Source organism: Triticum urartu, chromosome 4A (genome assembly GCF_056163025.1).
Source record: "Triticum urartu cultivar PI428250 chromosome 4A, HENAU_Tu73, whole genome shotgun sequence".
NCBI lineage: Eukaryota > Viridiplantae > Streptophyta > Magnoliopsida > Poales > Poaceae > Triticum > Triticum urartu.
In genome coordinates this window covers 5,819,045-5,839,369 of record NC_141876.1, presented here as the reverse complement: position 1 = coordinate 5,839,369, position 20,325 = coordinate 5,819,045, and the positions used below count along the sequence as shown (strand labels likewise).

General features: G+C 43.4%; 1 protein-coding gene across 1 annotated transcript; it reads right to left on the bottom strand.

The window, feature by feature from the left end:
- Positions 1 to 9,083: 9,083 nt before the first annotated feature.
- LOC147974314 (auxin-induced in root cultures protein 12-like) lies at positions 9,084 to 9,518 on the bottom strand. The gene has a single exon (XM_087520003.1). It carries the CDS (start codon positions 9,516 to 9,518, stop codon positions 9,084 to 9,086), a length of 435 nt encoding a protein of 144 aa, XP_087376129.1.
- Between the last annotated feature and the right edge of the window lie 10,807 nt (positions 9,519 to 20,325).

Genomic DNA, 20,325 nt, shown 5'->3' with positions numbered 1-20,325 from the left:
ATTGGGAGCGAAGTATTAATGAGTTATCAATAACATCGTGGATATACATGTTATGCAATGATACTAGTTAAAGCCTACTAGCATACTCAGTTAAGGTTTATCTGTCCAAGGCCTATGACTGTGTCAATTGGGTCTTCCTAGAGAAGGCCCTACTCAAATGAGGCTTCTCTCAATTCTGGATCTCCCAAGTTATGGCATGTGTATCTTCGGTTAAGTATTCGGTTAAATTCAATGGCAAGTTATTGGAAAGGTTTACCCCTTCCAGGGGGCTTCGGTAAGGTGATCCATTATCCCCCTTTCTGTTCCTCTTTGTTGCTGTTGCTTGCTACTCCTTGAGTTTGTGTTGATTTTTTCCTTGAAGAGGAAAGGGTGGTGCAGCAAAGTAGACATAAGTATTTCCCTTAGTTAAGAACCAAGGTATCATCCCAATAGGAGGAAAACACAAGTCTCCAATAATTGCACCTGCACAAACAAACAAATACTTGCACCCAACCTGATAAAGGGGTTGTCAATCCCTTCACGCTTACTTGCAAGGATGAGATCTGATAGTGATGGATATAAAAGATGAGCAAAAGTACGAGATAAAATAAAAGTAAATAAATTGTAGCAAGGCATTTTTGTGTTGTTGAGTTTTTAGATTTGAAAATAATATGATAAAAGATAGATCCGGGGGCCATAGTTTTCACTAGAGGCTTCTCTCTTGGAAGAAAACATATGGTGGGTAAACAATTTAATGTCGATCAATTGATAGAAAAGCGCATAGTTATGACGATATCTAAGGCAATGATCATGTATATAGGCATCACGTTCGAGATAAGTAGACCGACTCCTACCTGCATCTACTATTATATTACACCACACATCGACCACTATCTAGCATGCATCTAGTGTATTAAGTTAACAAGAACGGAGTAACGCCTTAAGCAAGATGACATGATGTAGAGGGATATATCCAATCAATATGAACAAACCCCATGTTTTTATCCTTAATGGCAATAATACAAATACGTTTCATGTCCCTTTCTATCACTGGGATTGAGCACGCAAGATTGAACCCATTACAAAGCACCTCTCCCATTGTAGGAAAAATCAATCTAGTTGGCCAAACCAAATCAATAGATCGGAGAGAAATACCAAGCTATATAAATCATGCATAAAAGAGCTCAGGGAAGACTCAAATAATATTCATAGATAATCTGATCATAAACCCACAATTCATCGGATCTCAACAAACACACCGTAAAAGAAGATTACATCGAATCGATCTCCAAGAACATTAAGGAGAACATTGTATTGAAGATCAAAGAGAGAGAAGAAGTCATCTACTCCCTCCGTTCCTTTATGCAAGGTGTATTACTTTTGGCATGGTGACCAAGGCACAAAATTAGAGACATGTTAGGATGAAATTATCCTTGGTAAATTTGTTATTTAGTGGCAAGTAAATCAGTTAGTCCTGGAAAGCAATAGATACATGCAATCGATAGAGATATATTTTCCTTCTTTTGCTACAAGGAGAGATACAGACAATCAGGAGAGAGATACTTTCCATTTCTCTGGAGGGCTAACAAGGGAATTATGAGGCATTAGATGAAATGCACCGTACATTCTAATTTTATCAAAAAACAAATACACCTTATATAAAGGAACAGAGGGAGTATCTACTAGCTATGGACCCGTAGGTCTGTGATAAACTACTCACACATCATCAGAAGGGCAGCAAGGTTGATGTAGAAGGCCTCCGTGATTGAATCCCCCTCCGAAAGAGTACCGAAAAAGGTCCCCAGATGGGATGTCACGAAGATAGAAGCTTGCAGCGGCGAAGAAGTGTTTCTCAAAAAGTTTTGTTCCATTTGGACTTCATTTGGTATTGATTTTCTGTAAAAACAAAAGAAGGAGAAAAACCGCAAATGGCACGAGGTTAATAAGTTAGTCCTCAAAAATGATATAGAATAACATAATAATGCATAAAAATATCCAAGATTAATAATATAATAGCATGGAGCAATAAAAAATTATAGATACGTTGGAGATGTATCAATACTCTGTCGGCTTTGATTAATAAATCCATGGTGGAGGATGGTTTGAAAGGGGTGAACATTTGTAGAGTTGCTCCGGAAATCTCCCACCAGTTATTTGCGGATGATTGACTTTTGTTTTTCGAAGCTTTAGAACAACGGGCAAATCAGGTGAAGGTTTTATTGAACACTTACGCGGCCGCCACGGGCTAATTAATAAACCCCTCAAAGTGCTCCATCCTTTTCTCGGATCATTGCCTGCCAACAATTGCTTCGGAGGTAAAGCATGTGTTGGAGATTACACAGGAGGTTTTTGAGCCTAAATATTAGGGCCTACCTGTGCCAGAAGGGAGAATGCATAAGGGAAAATTTGAACCATTCAAGAAAGGTTACAAAAAAGATTAGTTGACTGGAGTGAACAATATATGTCATCAAGTAACAAGGAGATTTTAATCAAGTATGTTGCGCAAGCTATTCCAGCATATGCGATGAGTGTCTTTAAGCTTCCTGCTTCAGTGTGTGATGAGTTAACACGCTTGATACGTCAATATTGGTGGGGTGTTGAGAAGGGGAAGCATAAAATGGCCTGGTTTAGTTGGGACAAGATGAGACTACCGAAATTCATGGGTGGTATAGGTTTTCGCGATATGAGGGCCTTCAACCAGGCGTTGCTGGCCAAACAAGCTTGGCGTCTTGTGGATACACCAGAGAGTTTGTGTGCGAGGCTACTATAAAGGCGAAATATTCCTTCTGGGAACTTGCTGGACTCGGTGTTCTCCAATAACAGTTCAACGGTTTGGAAAGGAATATTGCACGGTCTTGATCTACTTTAAAAAGGTGTTATCTGGCGAGCAGGGAATGGGGCGCTCATATGTACCTGGAGGGATCCTTTGATTCCGCGGTCGTCCTCCTTCCGCCTTGAACAGGGTCTCAAACCTTTTGGATGAGAACGATGCGTGGCAAGTGGATTGGTTACGAGAGAACTTCTGGCCGATGGATATTGATTACATTATGAAAATAAGGACATCTCCAAGGCAGCATTGTGACTTTGTGTCGTGGTTCCCAGAGAAGAGTGGTCAATTGTCGGTCAAGAGCGCTTATAAGCTAGCCACATATGATCACAATATAGCTATTGCAGGAGGAGCATCATGTTCAGCGCCAAATGGGGTGAGATCAATATGGAATAGTGTGTGGAAATTATTGGTGCCACAGAAAATGAAATTTTTGTCTTGGAAGGTAGTGTCCGGCGCCTTGCCCATGGCACAATGCAAAAAGTACAGACACCTGTCCAAGCACTCTTTCTGCCCTTTATGCAGGGTGGAGGAGGAGGATAAGTTTCAGACGCTGGTCACTTGTTATAATGCGCGCCTCATTTGGTTGAGGATGAGATCTAGGTGGCCTCTTCCACCCGATGAGTTCCTAGTTAATAATGGCAAGGAGTGGCTGTTGCTTTTGCTTACCAATTGTTCATAGGAGGTCCGGGATATGGTGATTATGTTGATCTGGCGTATTTGACAACTGAGGACAGATCATACACACGGCAAGGAAATTCCGCCAGTAGATGTTACAGTGGACATCCTAGACAGCTATTACAAGTCCATCAAGCTCGGAAGGCGTTTTAGTACAGAGGAGATAATCAAAGGCAAAATGCCAGTTTCAGCTACTGAGTCATGTATTGTACGTACAGCGAGCCCCCCTTTGATCCGTGGTCGGGCAATGTCGATCTTTCCGTTGATGGGTCCTTTAGTGACTCAGACGGAACAGCTGCTGCTGCTATGATACTCCGGGCTGAAACGGGAAAAATCTTGTTTGCCGCGTACCGGTATATTTTTCATTGCAATGATTCACTGGAAGCGGAGATCCATGCTCTCATCCAAAGGATGGCGTTAGCTATTCAACATACAGCGCTACCAGTGGTAGTTCAATCGGATTTGTCTGAAGCTTTGTCAGTCTTATCTAGCAATAGTCTAATGAAGTCAACTTATGGTCAGTTAGTTCTCGAGATCAAGGAGTTAATGAGTAATAGGGAGTTTGTACCACAGAAAACTCACCGTAGTCCGAATAGTGTTGCAGATTGGTTGGACAATTATAGCCGCTCCGAGAGGGTCATGGCTGTGTGGTTACGTTCGGTTGCACCTTGTATCCAGGACTTGTGGCCTCTTGATTATAACACTGTGAACTTGCAATAAAAACTCCCTTTACGCCACAAAAAAAAGAAGCCTACTAGCATACTAGGCCATAGAGGCACACGTTGCTGTGCCCACCCGTAAACAACTCAAACATAGGAGACATTGCAGACTGCCCAGGTAGAGAAGATGACCCTATTTTTAAAATTGCTTTAACCCACAAAGCCGGAAGACAATAATCACGGGAGCAGCTATGCAATGAGTGAGGGAGGTCTCGCCTCAATAGCCCTGGCGAATAATCACATTGCATATTTCCCAACAAGAGAAGGTGGCCCGGAGGAGGCCGTTGAAGCGGGGGTTGCCAAGGCGGAGGCCTAGTCCAAGTTGAGCGGAGGCGAAGGGGTCCAGCTAGAAGCTCGGTGGACAGGCAGACGCGATAGAGGTGCGTTTATAAAAGTGTGTGCGATACCAGACTACATAGCACACATAACGTTTGCAAACAACGTTTGCAATTCATCACACATGGTTCCTTTTCATAAACGGTGTGCAATCATAGATTACGGTGCACACACATATTTTCAAAAAAACGTGCACAAGGCATCATACAGGGTTGGACTTTTAAAACAGTGTACAATGGTAGGGTACATCGCACACACCTTTTTTGTAATAACCGTTTGTGAAGCGTCACACACGTTTATGTTTTTAAAACCGTGCAGAATCATAGTGTACATCGCACACACATCTTTTGCAAGAAACTGTTTGTACGACATCACATGCAATTGAATTTCTTAAGTGTGTGTGATATTACGACATCACAAACATTCACTTTTTGCAGGTTATCTTCAGGGCCACGGCATTCATCTGTATGTGGTCGCTACTCACTCCGACGGAGGCCAGGGAGCGTTTGGTTACTGCGTCTACCCGATGGGAGATGGTAGCGTGGGATATTTTCAACCGGTTTGGATGGCGGTCATGTAATAGGATAGGCATGTAGTGCTCCTATTGTGTTTGCCAGCCGGTTGTGGCTTAGGATTTCAGCTCTTTCGAGCTTTTGCTTTTTTGTCGCTCTTCGATACTTGGAGACTTTGTTACTGGATTCTATTTTAATAATATGAGCTGTATGCATCTTTCCGATGCAGAGGCTGGGGTAAGCCCCCTTTTCGAAAAAAAGTGATCTTTTGTTAAACTAGGGCATCCAGCAAATTCATCGAAGAGATGATAATCAACCTCTTCGCTCCAGCCTCGTGTGAACTATCATTTATGGTTTCTCTGCCTCTCGCCTGCTTCGCCACCGGTCCATGTCGTCTCTTATGGTTCTTAGACCATGGAGACATAGTGGACCCCGATCCTTGCCAACTGGAGGGCTCCGTTTTTAGGTGTTTTTCAGAGTTTTCTTAGGGTTTGTGCATGCTCGAGAAGACGAGGCCGCGGCGGCTTATTGAAAATGGAATAAGGTTCTCCCCAACTAGCCTCCCTTTTGGCGATGCTTTTAATGTTGTTGGAGGGCCCGTGGAGGTGTGTCGCCGGCATATCTCGTGGGATCTGGTCGGCATCTTCTGTGAATCCACCTAGATCTGATCTTCGTTTGTCTATGCTTGTGTGTCTACAGGTTGGATCGTTTCGATCTACTTCTCTTCATTGGTGGCAGTTGTTGTTTTGGTGCGCTGGTCCTATATATGGGACGTTAGCATGACGACTTTCCGACTTTCTAGTACAATAATGTTTGCCCAACTCCGATGAGGGAGGGACGATAACGTCGGCACACCTCCGGCTTGCTCCAGTGTAATTTTACTTTTGTTGTTCTTTATACTATCTTAACATTTGATGTGGATCAGAATTATTCTCGCAAAAGAAAAGAAAAGACGATAATGTTATTATTTTGAAATGATGAAAAACGTAAAAAATGTGTACATGCATTCTCCAGAGAGATGATGTCATACAGACTACACACCTGGAATTTATGAGATCTAAATGTGTTAGTGAGACCGATCAACATATTTCAGGTATTGTCTATTCTACTTTGTTTCTCATTTCAATTGTGTGCCTTTTTCTGGCGATAAAAGCAATTTAGTCATGGCTGCATTGATAGATTATACAATGACAAATGAACGTTTATATATCTAGAAGTTGTTGGATTCTTACCAAGGATGAAAAAAATATTCGTTGTTATGACAGATAAGAAGACCCAAAATATCTTAATGACTTGTCAAAAAAGTCATCAAAACGGTCTAAATATGTAATCAATGTTTTCTGCAAAAGAATTACTCAATATATAGTGGCTTTACAAAAAATTATGGACCAAGTTGTTTTGTGCAAACCTAACCGCAAATGTGATAGTTTCATGCAATTAACTCATAAATATGCTATCACTTTGAGAAATACAAAATCAGTCACTATATTTGTTTGCAGGTTAGCAAGGAGGTTGTTTCCAACGTACAAGTAGTTTTTCTTATGCAGTGGCTAATATGAAAGTTGGTTCCACATCCACAACATGGCCGCCACCATGCCATTGTCGACAACTCATTCTACATGTCCAATTACACGCCATCACCCCCGCTGCTATTGCCCCGACGTGTGTTATACCACAACCCAGTTTCTTGACTCGACCAATTCAGATTCATGGAAACCGACACTAACATTTGTTTGCTAGTAATTTTTTTTTCAGTTGTAACGCATAGACATTTGTGTTAGTTTTATAAAAATCTAAACATATGAGCTCAAATCTCATTTTGTTTTTCTCTTGGAAGTCCAATGCACGTGTACTCTATCTGTCTCTATCACAATCAGAGTTTTGAATTTCGGCCAGGCCCGGTATGTCTTTTTCGGTCAATATTTTTTGACCGCTTTGATTTTTTTTGCCTAGCCCAACTTCTCAAGCCTTCCCATTACGGCTTGGCTGATCTCAAACATTACTATTTGTAATCCTCAGAGTTATGTTGGACGGTTAAACATTTGTTCCTCCTAATTTTAAAATTTAATCAAATTTGGTCAAAATCTGGCCATTTTGTTTCAAAATTCAAATTTGGTTCTACTATTTTGTACGGGTACAACAACTATTTTTGTTGTGAAATGGGTGTATTTCGGCCATCTCGTTCGGAGGCATAAAATCATATACTGAAAACCAAAACCTTGACCACACACGGTAGTTCAGATCAAAACAAAACCAAAATGCACGTACATGGTATATCGAAGGAACATCTTCACTATCTCCAGTATAATAATGGGCAACAGTAATACCATACACACACATTTTTCATCATACAAAAAAAGAGGGACAAAGATCACAAACACACCCAGCTCAACACACCACCACTAAGAAGACCCATTCACCAACAGATTCCAGTGTCCGGAAAGAATCACACTGCGAGTGGCAAGTGACCGCCATCGTAGGCCTGACGCTCCGTCTTGCTCCTCTTCAAGACGATGCTCCAGGTGATCACCTCCAGCACCACGGCGATGCCGCCCAGGATGCCGATCGCGATGATGTAGCCCACCTTCCACTTGTGCTCCACGTCCAGGATGGTCATGCCCTTGAAGATGTTGACGACGCCCAGGATGATGATGTCAGCACTAATCTTGATCACGGCCTCATGCAGCGACCTGGCCGAGTCACGTTCGTGCGTGAGTAGTGGCCGAGATTCCATCTACATGCATGGCTGGTTAGTTAGTGGGCTAGCTACAAGGCTGGGCGTGAGCAATTCTAGTATGCATGCTAGCTGAGTTGGTTAGTGCATGGAGGTGTGGTGTCGCGGTAGCCTTGGTTACGTAAGTGGTTGGTGGTGTTGTGTAGAGAGGAGATGAGCTAGAGAGAGATGTAGCCTCTCGGAGTGTATGTGTGCTCGCCGTGGGGTTGTGGGTGTGGGTTCGAGTTCGTGCTCGAGGAAGAAGCCGTTCGTGCGGCAGGCGTATGTGCGCCGGAAAAACACCACCGTGTCCTGTGTCTTCTCTTTCTTCAACCTTCGTTCGTGAGAGAGAGAGAGGGAGCTGGGCACCGGCGCAAAGAGCAAGCTAGGGCTCGGTACCAATAATTGGTATCAGAGCTGGTTCATCTTGGGCGTCGTTCTCCTTGCCGGAGGCGTGCTAGCGGTGGCAGAGTTCGCCGGCGGCTGCGCGATGCTCCGGGCTGTGTGTCGGTCTATGGAGGTGCGTGCCGGCGAGGAGGCCGCGGTGGCTGCGGCGGCACGGTGAAAAGGTCGCGAAGGACCTGCGTGGTGGCGGCTTCAACGACACACAACGGCATGGCAGCATGAAGGTGCTGCGCTGCGGTTGAGGCCGCAACGGTGCAGGGAAATAAGCCGTGGCGGCGAGCCGGGCGCGACCGGTGCGTGTTATGGGTGCGCACTGGACGCGGCGGGTGCGCGTACAAGTATGCAATTGACGTTGGGAGGAGACGTATGTCGCCGTTGTGCTCGAGTCGCTGGCGGCTGCCACGGCGGACGCGGAGGCGGCGCGTGGTGAGCGTCTGGTGCAGTCGGGCTCGTCGGGCGCGTAGGGTGCGTGCGGCACGCACCGGTGCGGTCGGGCTCGTCGGGTGCGCGCGGGGCGTGCGGGGCGCAGAGGGGCGCCAGACGTGTGTCACCAACGGAGAAGGAGCTCGGCGTGTGTTGCCGGAGTCGTGACGGAGCACGGTGCGACCGGCGTCGTTGCGCCAGGTCGGGTCCGTGGGCTAGGTCACGCTCGTGACGACGACAACAACGACAGCTGCAACAACTTCGATGATGGCGAGCCAGTCAAGATTAGGAGGGAAATTGTCAGCATTAATCTTGATCACGGCCTCATGCAGCGACCTGGCCGAGTCACGTTCGTGCATGAGTAGCGGCCGGGATTCCATCTACATGCATGGTTGGTTAGTTAGTGGGCTAGCTACAAGGCTGGGCGTGAGCGATTCTAGTATGCATGCTAGCTGAGTTGGTTATTGCATGGAGGTGTGGTGTCGCGGTAGTTAGTAAGTGCCGTTGTGCAGCGTGAGCTTTCTGAACATCTGGACGCGGCTGTCGGCACTGACCACGGCAGCGAGGTCGGATGTTGGGTAGGCGATGGGCCCCGACGATCCAATCGAAATCCCCTGGATGTCGTACGTCTGGACGCCGTAGACGCCGCCCTTGGGCGCTGCGACAAGCGCCTGTGTGCCTTCCATGCCGTGGCCGATGGGGTTCAATACCCAGGAGACCCAGCCGCTCGACGAGGGCGGCGCGGCAACGAACGCCACGAACAGCGAGGATGCCACACCGTCGTATGTCCAGTGCAGCGATGCGCCTAGGGTGGGCAGGTCGCTGCACGCCGCGTACACGCGGTTGTGGAGGAACTTGTCGGCCGTGCACGCCGCCGCGCCCACGCGCGCCATCAGCAGCACCACCAGGACCCGCAGGATGGACATGTCTCTCCAACGACGGGGATGTCCGGTTAATGGGGTTTCACTCACATGGAGCGGTAGCTTGCGCTTTCTTTCGGCCGCGTTTACTACTATACTAGTGGCTGGGGCCCGCCAATGGCGCGCCTCCTGAATGCGTGCTTGTGGCGCCCCTGCCTTGCTGAAGCGCCTCATTGCGCCTCACATGTAGTGCTCTTATTTTTTTGCCAGCCGGTTGAGGCTTTTTTGATTTGGCTTGCTGGAGCAGCTTGTTCTTTTTTGTATCTTCAGATATTGTGACTACTTTTGTATTTTTTTTATAGGCCGTATGCATCTTTTGGATGCAGAGGCCGGGGTACTGCCCCTTTTCTAAAAAAAATGAAGCTATTTTCACAGTTTACATACATTAGCTCTCCAGAACTAATGGTCGTTAGCCTCAAGTTTTCTTTACAAGTACAAAGAATCACTATTAGTTGGCAAAGCACCACGATGTTTCAGTATAAGAGATCCACAGATACCAGAGATGCAAAAGTAGAAGAAGGCATACATGAGAAATGGGAGCTGATAATACATAGCCCACACAAATTCAGACCACACTGGTGTGATTATGAGGCTGCACCTTTCTGACTCATGGTTGCCTCGGCTGTGTTACAACCACGTACGTGTCGTCAATGCTTACGTCGGTCGTTCACCCACAGAAACAACTTACGCCCACAGCAATGACCGACGCCCACAGAACCGAACGACAATTTGAGAATATCTTAATTCATTTATTATTATTTTATTGTTGTTCTTTCGCAGTGTGTTACTGGAATTAGAAGGTATCGGAGAAGGCTTGCGATCTGCAAAGCCAAACCACTTCAACACGTTCGCAATGTAGTGAGGTTACTTCAAAACGATGTATCATTCGTATGTATCGTTGCTATTAAGAATAAAATAATGGGATCTATCTTTACATAGATAGATTTTGTCTACATCATATCATTGTTCTTATTGCATTACTCCATTTCTTCATGAACTTATACATTAAATGCATGCTCGATAGCGGTCGATGTGTGGAGTAATAATAATAGATGCAGGCAGGAGTCGGTCTACTAATCTTCGACGAGATGCCTATGTAATGATCATTGCCTGGATATCGTCATAATTATTTGAGGTTCTATCAATTGTCCAACAGTAATTTATTCAGCCACCGCTTTGCTATTTTTCTTGAGAGAAGCCACTAGTGAAATCTACGGCTCCGGGTCTTCTTTCTCATATATTTACCTTTGCGATCTACTTTTATTTGTTTTTATTTTAAGATCTATTAATCCAAAAACCCAAGAATACTTTGTTGCACTTTATTTTATTTGCGATCTATTTATCCAATCTATTACAACTTTCTCCCGTCAGGCACCAATTTCTGACACCGTTAATCGAAAGGGATTGACAACCCCTTTTAACACGTCGAGTTGCGAGGATTTGTTATCTGTGTGCAGGTGCTGTTTACGTTGTGTTGCTTGGTTCTCCTATTGGTTCGATAACCTTGGTTTCATATATGAGGAAAATACCTACCGCCGCTGTACTGCATTATCCCTTCCTCTTTGGGGAAATACCGACGTAGCTTCAAGCGACATCAGCTATTTCGCTGAAACGGGTGCACCCTCACGGCGTCTGATATATGTGACTGTGACACATGTCTATGATGGAGATCGCATGCTACTGGTGGTGATAGTGCGTAGGGTATGACAAAAGGACTGGCTGCATGCATGTGCTGATGTCAGCCCAGTTCATTCCGTCTCAATTTTTTTAAAGCTACATCTTTTTAACCGAGCGTCGGAACGAAGATCCGTTTTCACTGTTAGGCTTCTGGCGACGAGCTCTTCAAAACTAGATCCCATATGGATATGTTTCAATAATTTTTTTCAAAAGCAACTTTGGCTCTAGATGAGGCAACTTTAGTGCTAAACAAAAGAATTTCCTTGCATCATGTGCACTAGTTAATTTACCTAGCAAGTACATTGTAGACAAACATATAAACCTTGCCAGACAAAATTTGACCATATATAGGTAATTGAGCATCATCCGTAAGCAACTTTGGCATTACATGGAGGCAACTTTCAACACTACATATACATGATCCCGTTATCACTTATCCACGTTTTCTAAAAAGTGGATTTCTCATGGTTGTCTACCATGAGTATGAAGTTTCCTATAGCATCACCAATATGTAACTAAGCAATATTGGAGGCAACTAAGCATCATCGGTAGGAAACTTGATAGTGTTTGTAGGCAATTTAGAAAAACAATGATAAGAAACTTCACAATATTGTAGGCAACTAATTTGCAAAGTTAGGCAACTAAGAAGCAATGGTATGCAACAAATTACCAATGCCAGGCAACTAAGCATCCATGGTGGGCACACTAGTAAAAAATAGGGCATCAGTCCCGGTTCCAGAGGTCTTTTAGTCCCGGTTCTGCAACCGGGACAAAACGATCGAGACTAATACCCTCCACTTTTAGTCCCGGTCGTGTTACGAACCGGGACTAAAGTGGCTCCAGGTGGCCGCTATGGGGCGCCCAGGCATGAGGACCTTTAGTCTCGGTTGGTAACACCGACCGGGACTAAAAGGCAGACACGCGTCAGCAGCTGCCAAGCGCTGGGTTTTTTTTGAAAGGAGGGGTTTAGGGGTTCTGGGTGTTTAGGGGTTTCATATTATGTTAGCTAGCTACTATATATAGAGGGAAGTGACCTCTCTTTCTCCGTGCTTGGTCAACGCTAGCTACTACATATAGAGAGAACTCGACGCTAGCTAGTAAGCAATGAAGGAACCATTAATTACACAACATCGTCATGATCAATATATAGAGAGAAGTGACCTCTCTTTCTCTGTGCTTGTTGGTCGAACAACAAGTTTCCGTATATCTATTCGACGCTACTACATATAGTACACGTCGATGAATATATACGATGTAACATCTCTTACAATCCCTAACATCATCTACCAAAAATCACATTGCAATTCCTGATGGTATTCTCTGTCTTCAGCTATGACGTGGTCAACAAAGAATCCCGCCAATTCCTCTTGAGTTGCTCTCATCCGATCATTTGGTAGGAGTTCGTTCCGCTTCTCCTAGTTCTAATTTAAAGAAGGGGGTCAATACATATATATGAATGAAACTCAACACACAATTGATGGTAATAAAATAAAATTATGAATATTCTTTACGTACTTCGAATTGTTTTTTAGAGTAGCCTCGCTCAGAGGTCGAGTGGCGCATGAACTCGCAAACGTAGTATCCACATAAATTATTCCCGCCTGCTTGCCACAAGTACTTTACGACAATAGATTTCAATCAAACTGATAATCAAGCATGATAATGGTATTGATGAAACTAGAATCAATGAGAGATGTGCGGCACTAGCTAGTACTACTTACTTTGGGCTGTGTAAATGGAGCAATGCTACACCTATGAAGATATTCTACGTAAGTTAACAGGTAGACTTATGTGGAGGATTACTATTGTACCTAAGGGGAGGATGGGGCCCACCCCCCCTGAAAATCGGGGGGGGGGGGGGAGATAACTAGCGAGAAGGATTTATGTACAACTTTCGTAACTTCACGTAGGTGTAGAATTATTGGTGTAAATCGCAGCTCCGTCTTCTCTAGACTCGGAACCATTCCCGTGAACTTTTTTCAAACCCCGCCCGGCAAAGAAAATGATTACTTGATATCAGGAATCGAAAGAACGTTTTCTATATGATGCGATAATGATTGAACTTACTTCTCGAGCATTTCACTCATGTCCGCCCACAGCTTAGGCTCTTTACGTCTCAAGTCTAAGACAATTACTACTCCCGCGTCATGCTTAATGGATAGCAGAATAAAGTGAAAGCTGCACACGCATAACTCATCAATTACACTTAACCTTGAGTAAGCGAAACCGAATATGCACAAGACAGTAACACTCACCTGAAGTTATAAGGAAAGAGTATTTTCCTTTTTTTTATGTCGAAGGAACGCGTTTAGCAAGTTTTTCTCAGTATCTTTGACTTTGTTATGTACCGTAGAATCTCTATAAAAATTTATATTTGGGAACCGAGGGAGTAGAAACAACAGTTACATGAACTTAGCATAGCAGTCTTCACTTGTCCATCGACTCATCTGTTCCAGAGCCAGCTTTTCATCCACCTTCCCGGCTTCTGCACCGAACCAACTACGCACAGAGAGCAGTAGCGACGGAGCCGGCGATCTATTACATGAAAACACCTTAGTGCAGTAAATCAGACGATAAAGCCAAGAATTCTCCTTGCCAGCAACTATGAAATCCTCCTGACTAATCTCTTCTCAGCCGAAGGGCCCTTCTACAGGGATTTAGCTCTCACTCTTTATAACATTGCACTCATAGTCTTTAGCTGTTTTTTAACAGAGCCAAATTCCTCCTTGCTCCATTTCCGTAGTATCAATGTCTTTAACCTCACCAAGTGCTTCATAGACATGCTCCAAACTCCCATTAATCGGCACCCAATACTCCTCTATGGTACTCTCCATGCCTACTACATGCATTTTTTAATTTGAACAGCCTCTGCCGACCACCCCGTTATCCCAGTCCGATGTACTAACGCCAACTAGCAATGCACAAGGATCAGAGTCGGTTCTCTAGATGTGTGCAACCATTGTGTTCTCAAAGAGTTTCTGTTTCCATGCTGCCGGTAGTCCCAAATACAAGGTATTCCAACATCCCCACAATTTCTTGATTTTAAGCAGTTTGAAGGTAGTCTCCTTCTAGTTACGATTCATCCTCGTCTGTCACTATAGATATTCTAGCTTTAGTCTTTAGTCCTTTCGAGTTAGGCCCAAATCCGTGAAGCGATAGAAATTGACCACCTCCCGAAAACCATCCATCATCCACTCCTCCCTATGCAGACCTCCAGAGTCCAGATTGATCGTTCTCATCGAGCACCTCGTTGAAATCACTTGCACACAACCATGGGTTATCATGTTCTCCTCTAAGGAAATTTCCTAACAACGCAGAAATTCCAGAATTAACAAGTCAGTGTATGTATTTGTTGCAAAATGACAGGCATGCAACTAACTAACAATGAACTGAAGTACATACTGACCACTAGGACTTCAGCTAATAATCTTCTATAGTCTCGAATTATGGCTTTGCCAAGAGGTCTTCGGGTGCCCCATGACAGCCTACCAATACCCTGAGTGACTTAACCGCAACCTATTTTAGAACTTTCCTGCCAAGGGGCTCAGCTTAAAAGAGCTAACCATATTAATTTATCCAATACCGTGGACAGCAGCTAGTCGAGCAGATTTAATGCTTTTGCAAAGGGTCTACATCTTTACACACCAAGAGTTGAGTCACACATGTCTCGCCACTTAGGAATAGACATGCTGCATGTTGTGTGCCGGTTAGTCATGCAACGTATACATACCATATTTGTGTACAAATGAAGATGCCACTTGATCAATGATATGAGAACCGTGTGTCGAGTGCAGATAATTCTACAGCAATAGAAGAATTTGCATCTCTGGCGCAAAGGCCTACATGATATAGATTGAAACAAACATTGTTCCAAACTATAAATAATCTGGCAACAAGGCAAACCAAACTCAACAAAATGATATGGGCATGCTATAGTCTATGGAATAATGGGAGCAATGCAACGGGATGATGATGCATATTACAGTGAGCAAAGGAAACTAAAACAATTATAGAAGCCTTGTAAAAAAATTCAAGCCATATAGCCATGTAAGGATTACTTCGGATATGTTAGACGTGATGGCACATCCCATCTCCCGACTAGTTGTAGATCCTATATTGATTAGTCTCCAAGGCCCTTGTTATCCTTCTTTGATATCAGTGTAATACACGCAGCAGTAAGGCTATTGTCCTTGGGGAGGCCTAAACCTATATAAACCGTGGTGTTGTCCTGATAGACCACTACATGATTCCGTCGTGTTCCTACTTTTTTGACATATCGTTGGATCAACAATTTACCAATACTCAGTAGAATTGATTAATTCTAGCTAGCATAGGAATGATTGACAAAAAAACAATGTAGAAGATTTAAGCCAAAAACATTAATGTTACGTGCAATCTATTTTTTTAATGATTTACCTTGAACAACCAATGAGTGCGATCTTGGGAGAAAATATTCAGCATACTAGAATAAATAGGAATGAGTTTATTGCCAAGATGTATCCTAATAATAATGTGCTTGGATATGGGAGAAACCATTTATCATAAAAGAACAAATATGGAAGACATTGATTGTGACCAATTTTAGTGGCCCTCTATATAAACACAAGAAACGACATCACTAGTTCTATAGCATTTTACCCGGAAGAACTATACAACAGAAGGATTGTGTAGCTATTATCCATGGCTTCTGGAAGCAAAATCACATGGGTACTAGGCATAGTGGCTTTGTTGGCCATCTTAATCACTACCCAATCATATGATACATCAGGTAGGCACATAAGCATTTTTATTTACTTGAACATATAGTTTTATAGTTTTGTTCCATCTGTTGGAGTTATTTTGGTGTTCTGATTATTTTTGTTGCATTACATTTTATTCTCCACAGCTCGTATAGGGAATTGTGATGATACGCCGAATTGCTCAGATAGTAAATGCAAGGATACATGTGCTAGCCAAGGTTACGAGGCAAAAGAGAGTTCTTGCGTAAAACAATTTGGAAGGACATTTTGTTGCTGTAGCAAGGATGGGTCAGAATAATGTTCTTACAAGCTCGTATGTGCAAGCAGCGAAGAGGAACAATATGTGTCTTCTCCTGATATAATAAATGCAATAAATTACTACTATATCTTTTTTGCTACAATATGAAGTGGAAACACATTAAGACATGCTAAAAGAATGCACCGATCCTTCCTCGAATGGAAACTCATGAAATAGGTTCACAATACTTTTGATTGTGAGTACCGCGTGACAACTATATTTAGTATAATTTATCTATATCTATATAATCAATATAAAAAGACCCGGAGAGGCAGATTCAACAAATCTCAGCGATCAAACAGTGTCAATCCAACGACCTATGTTGCTCCAATGGTAACCGCTCAACATGTTTAGCACGTAATTAATAACATATATACCAAATATATAGAGTATCACATAATTAACATGTAATTGATATCCTACCTAATGTTAATGTGTAATTAATTTTCTGCCTAATATCAACAACTAATTATTATTTTTCCCTGGTATAGGCGTGCATTGCACGTACATGTTTACTAGTATAGAAAAATACATCACACGCATCTAGCCTAATAAGCATGACTCAAAAAACCCTCCTCCCACCCTGTGCAAGTCCACATGCTCTATATTAATGCAACATCCCATCCGTCGCCGATTATCCTCCTTTCCGCCCTCGTCGACGGGTGCCCAGCATCCACCTGACCATAACACATCTAGACATGATCAATCTCAAGGCGATGATCTCGACCATCACATGGCACACCTGTCGTTGAATCCCATCAGCGCAAGTGAATGTTTAAACTAAACTATTGAGACAGATGTGAGGGCCGCCCTCCGTGTCCCTTGGACACATCCTCCATACAGCATCTCCTGCACAATGCCCGTGCTTCGTTACAGAGCAAACACCAATCGCCATGTACCAGGGTTGTCTGGGTCAAGGGACTGAGTCACGTAACAAAGGTCACTAATGGCAAAAACACCGAATCGATTAAGGGTAGCGTCCTGTACGAGGCCTTGTCCACCACCACATTGAGCAGTCACTCGGCCACTCGCCGCCAAGGCACAAACACCTTGTGCTCATCAGCCGCGCATGATAAATTGATGGCAATTTTTTTTCTTATAGTTTTCATATAGAGGAGGTCAACGTACATTATCGACAACAAAATATGTTAGCTAGCAAATTGAAGCCGTCCAGCAAGACGAGACACGAGCCAGCCCAATACGGGCCAGCGATTGAGAGAAAAGCATGAATGACGCGGATATCCATTTCTGAGACCAGACTCATTTGCATCCAGTCAAGAAAAAATACAATCAAAATAAAAAAATTGCATGGTAGATCTCTTTTTCGAAAAGGGGTTCTACCCCAGCCTCTGCATCAGATAGATGCATACGGCTCATATTATTAAGACGATAATCCAGCAACAAGTCTCCAAGTCTGAAAGTGTGAAAATAAACAAAAGCTCAAAAGAGCTAAGACAAAAAGCCACAACCGGCTGGCAAATAAAATAGGAGCACTACATGCCTATCCTATTACATGACCGCCATCCAAACCAGTTGAAAATATTCTGAGCTACCATCTCCCATCGGGTAGACGCAGTAACCAAACGCTCCCTGACCTCCGTCGGAGTGAGTAGCGACCACATACGGATGAACGCCGTGGCCCTGAAGACAACCTGTAAAAAGTGAATGTTCGTTGATCTGTTAAAAACTAAATCATTCCTGCAGTTCCAGACTGCTCAAAATAAAGCACAAACGCCAACACGAATGTGCCTCGCTGTATCAGAATCAACCCCATCAAGACACGTACCAAATAACATGTTGATAGAGGTGCGCGGATTAATATTAAACGCAATATGAATCGACCGCCACAGAATCTTAGCGAACGGACAATCAAGAAAGAGATGTTTGATATTTTCGTTATGGTCACAAAAACTACATCTAGCAGAACCCACCCAGTTGCGTTTTGCCAGATTATCCTTAGTCAAAATGACTTGTTTATGCACAAACCACATAAAAACATTGATTCGCAAGGGTACCTTTACTTTCCAAACGTACATGGAGGAAGGAATGACACTAGAGTTTATGACATCCAGATACATGGATTTGACCGAGAACACACCGTTCTTAGTAAGTTTCCAATATAGCTGTTCTGGCTGCTGGGACAGCTGTACATCCATCAAACGTCTTACAAGATGAAGCCAGGCCTCCCAACGATTTCCAACTAGCGTCCTCCGAAAACTAATATTGAGGGGAGTGGATTGTAAAACGGTTACAACGTAGGCTTCTCGACGTTGAAAAATGTTGTACAGAGTAGGATATTGAAGTGCAAGGGGGGTCTCCCCAAGCCACGTATCCTCCCAGAACCTCGTATTAGCTCCATTCCCGACTATGAATCTTGTCTTGTTGAAAAAGAGTTGTTTAACTCTCATCAAGCCTTTCCAGAAAGGTGAGTCAGAGGGCTTCACAGTCACCTGGGCCAGGGTTTTAGCATGAAGATACTTATTACGCAGAATCTGTGCCCAAGTAGCCTCTGTCTCTGACGAAAGTTTAAATAGCCACTTGCTAAGGAGACATATGTTTTTGACTTCCAGATTTTCAATTCCTAGGCCCCCTTGGTCCTTCGGCCTACAGATTATATCCCACTTAGCAAGCCTATACTTTCGTTTAAGCTCATCACTCTGCCAAAAGAATCGAGATCGATAAAAGTCTAACGTTTTCCTGACACCCACCGGGACCTGGAAAAAGGATAGGAGAAACATAGGCATACTGGTAAGGACCGAATTAATCAAAATTAATCGTCCTCCGTATGACATGAGCTTCCCTTTCCAACAGCTCAGTTTCTTTTCAAAACGATCTTTGATGCATTTCCACTCTTTGTTAGTCAGCTTACGATGATGAATGGGTATACCTAAGTACGTGAACGGTAATGTGCCCAATTCACAACCGAACAATTGTTTATAAGCCTCCTGGTCATCATTAGCTCTTCCAAAACAAAACAATTGCTCTTGTGGAAGTTAATTTTGAGCCCGAACAATTGTTCAAATAAGCATAACGGAAGCTTCATGTTTCTTGCTTTCGCCAAGTCGTGCTCCATAAAGATGATAGTATCATCAACATACTGAAGGATGGAAATACCTCCGTCAACTAGATGCGGAACAAGGCCACCTACCTGCCCCGCATCCTTAGACCGTCCTATTAAAATAGTCAGCATATCAACCACTATGTTGAATAGGATCGGTGACATAGGATCTCCTTGCCTTAACCTTTTGTGTGTCTGAAAATTGTGACCTATGTCATCATTCATTTTAATCCCTACACTCCCTTTTTGCGTAAAGGATTCAATCTAGTTTCTCCAGGACGGATCAAATCCTTTCATACGCAAAGCTTGTTGAAGGAAAGGCCATTTAACTTTATCATATGCTTTTTCAAAATCCACTTTAAAAACAACGCCATCTAGTTTTTTTGAGTGAATCGCATGGAGCGTTTCATGCAAGACAACAACCCCTTCAAGGATATTTTTATCAGGCATGAAAGCAGTCTGGGACGGATGAACTACAGAGTGCGCAATCTGCATCAGTCTGTTCGTCCCGACCTTGGTGAAGATTTTGAAACTAACATTAAGCAGACAAATAGGCCTGAACTGCTCAATGCGAATTTCCTCTGTCTTCTTAGGAAGAAGAGTTATCGTTCCAAAATTCAGCTTAAACAACTGAAGCTGTCCCGCAAAAAACTCCTGAAACATCAGCATCAAGTCTCCCTTAATGAAATGCCAGCACTTTTTATAAAACTCCGCCGGAAACCCATCCAGTCCTGGAGCCTTATTATTTTCCATTTGTGCAATGGCCTCAAACACCTCTTTTTATTTTCCAGCTGTCAAAATCTCATTCTCGCCAGTCTCAAGTTGAGGAACATCCTCAACCCTAGACTCATCTAAGGACACAAAATTCTCTTCCGGAGGTCCAAACAACTGCTTATAATAGTTGGTAATGTAGACTTTCAGATTTTCTTGACCAACTATCGTCCCTTCGTCTTGTTCTAATTGGAAAATTCTCTTTTTACGATGCTTCCCATTAGCTATCATATGAAAGAATTGAGTGTTATCCTCGCCTTGTACGATTTT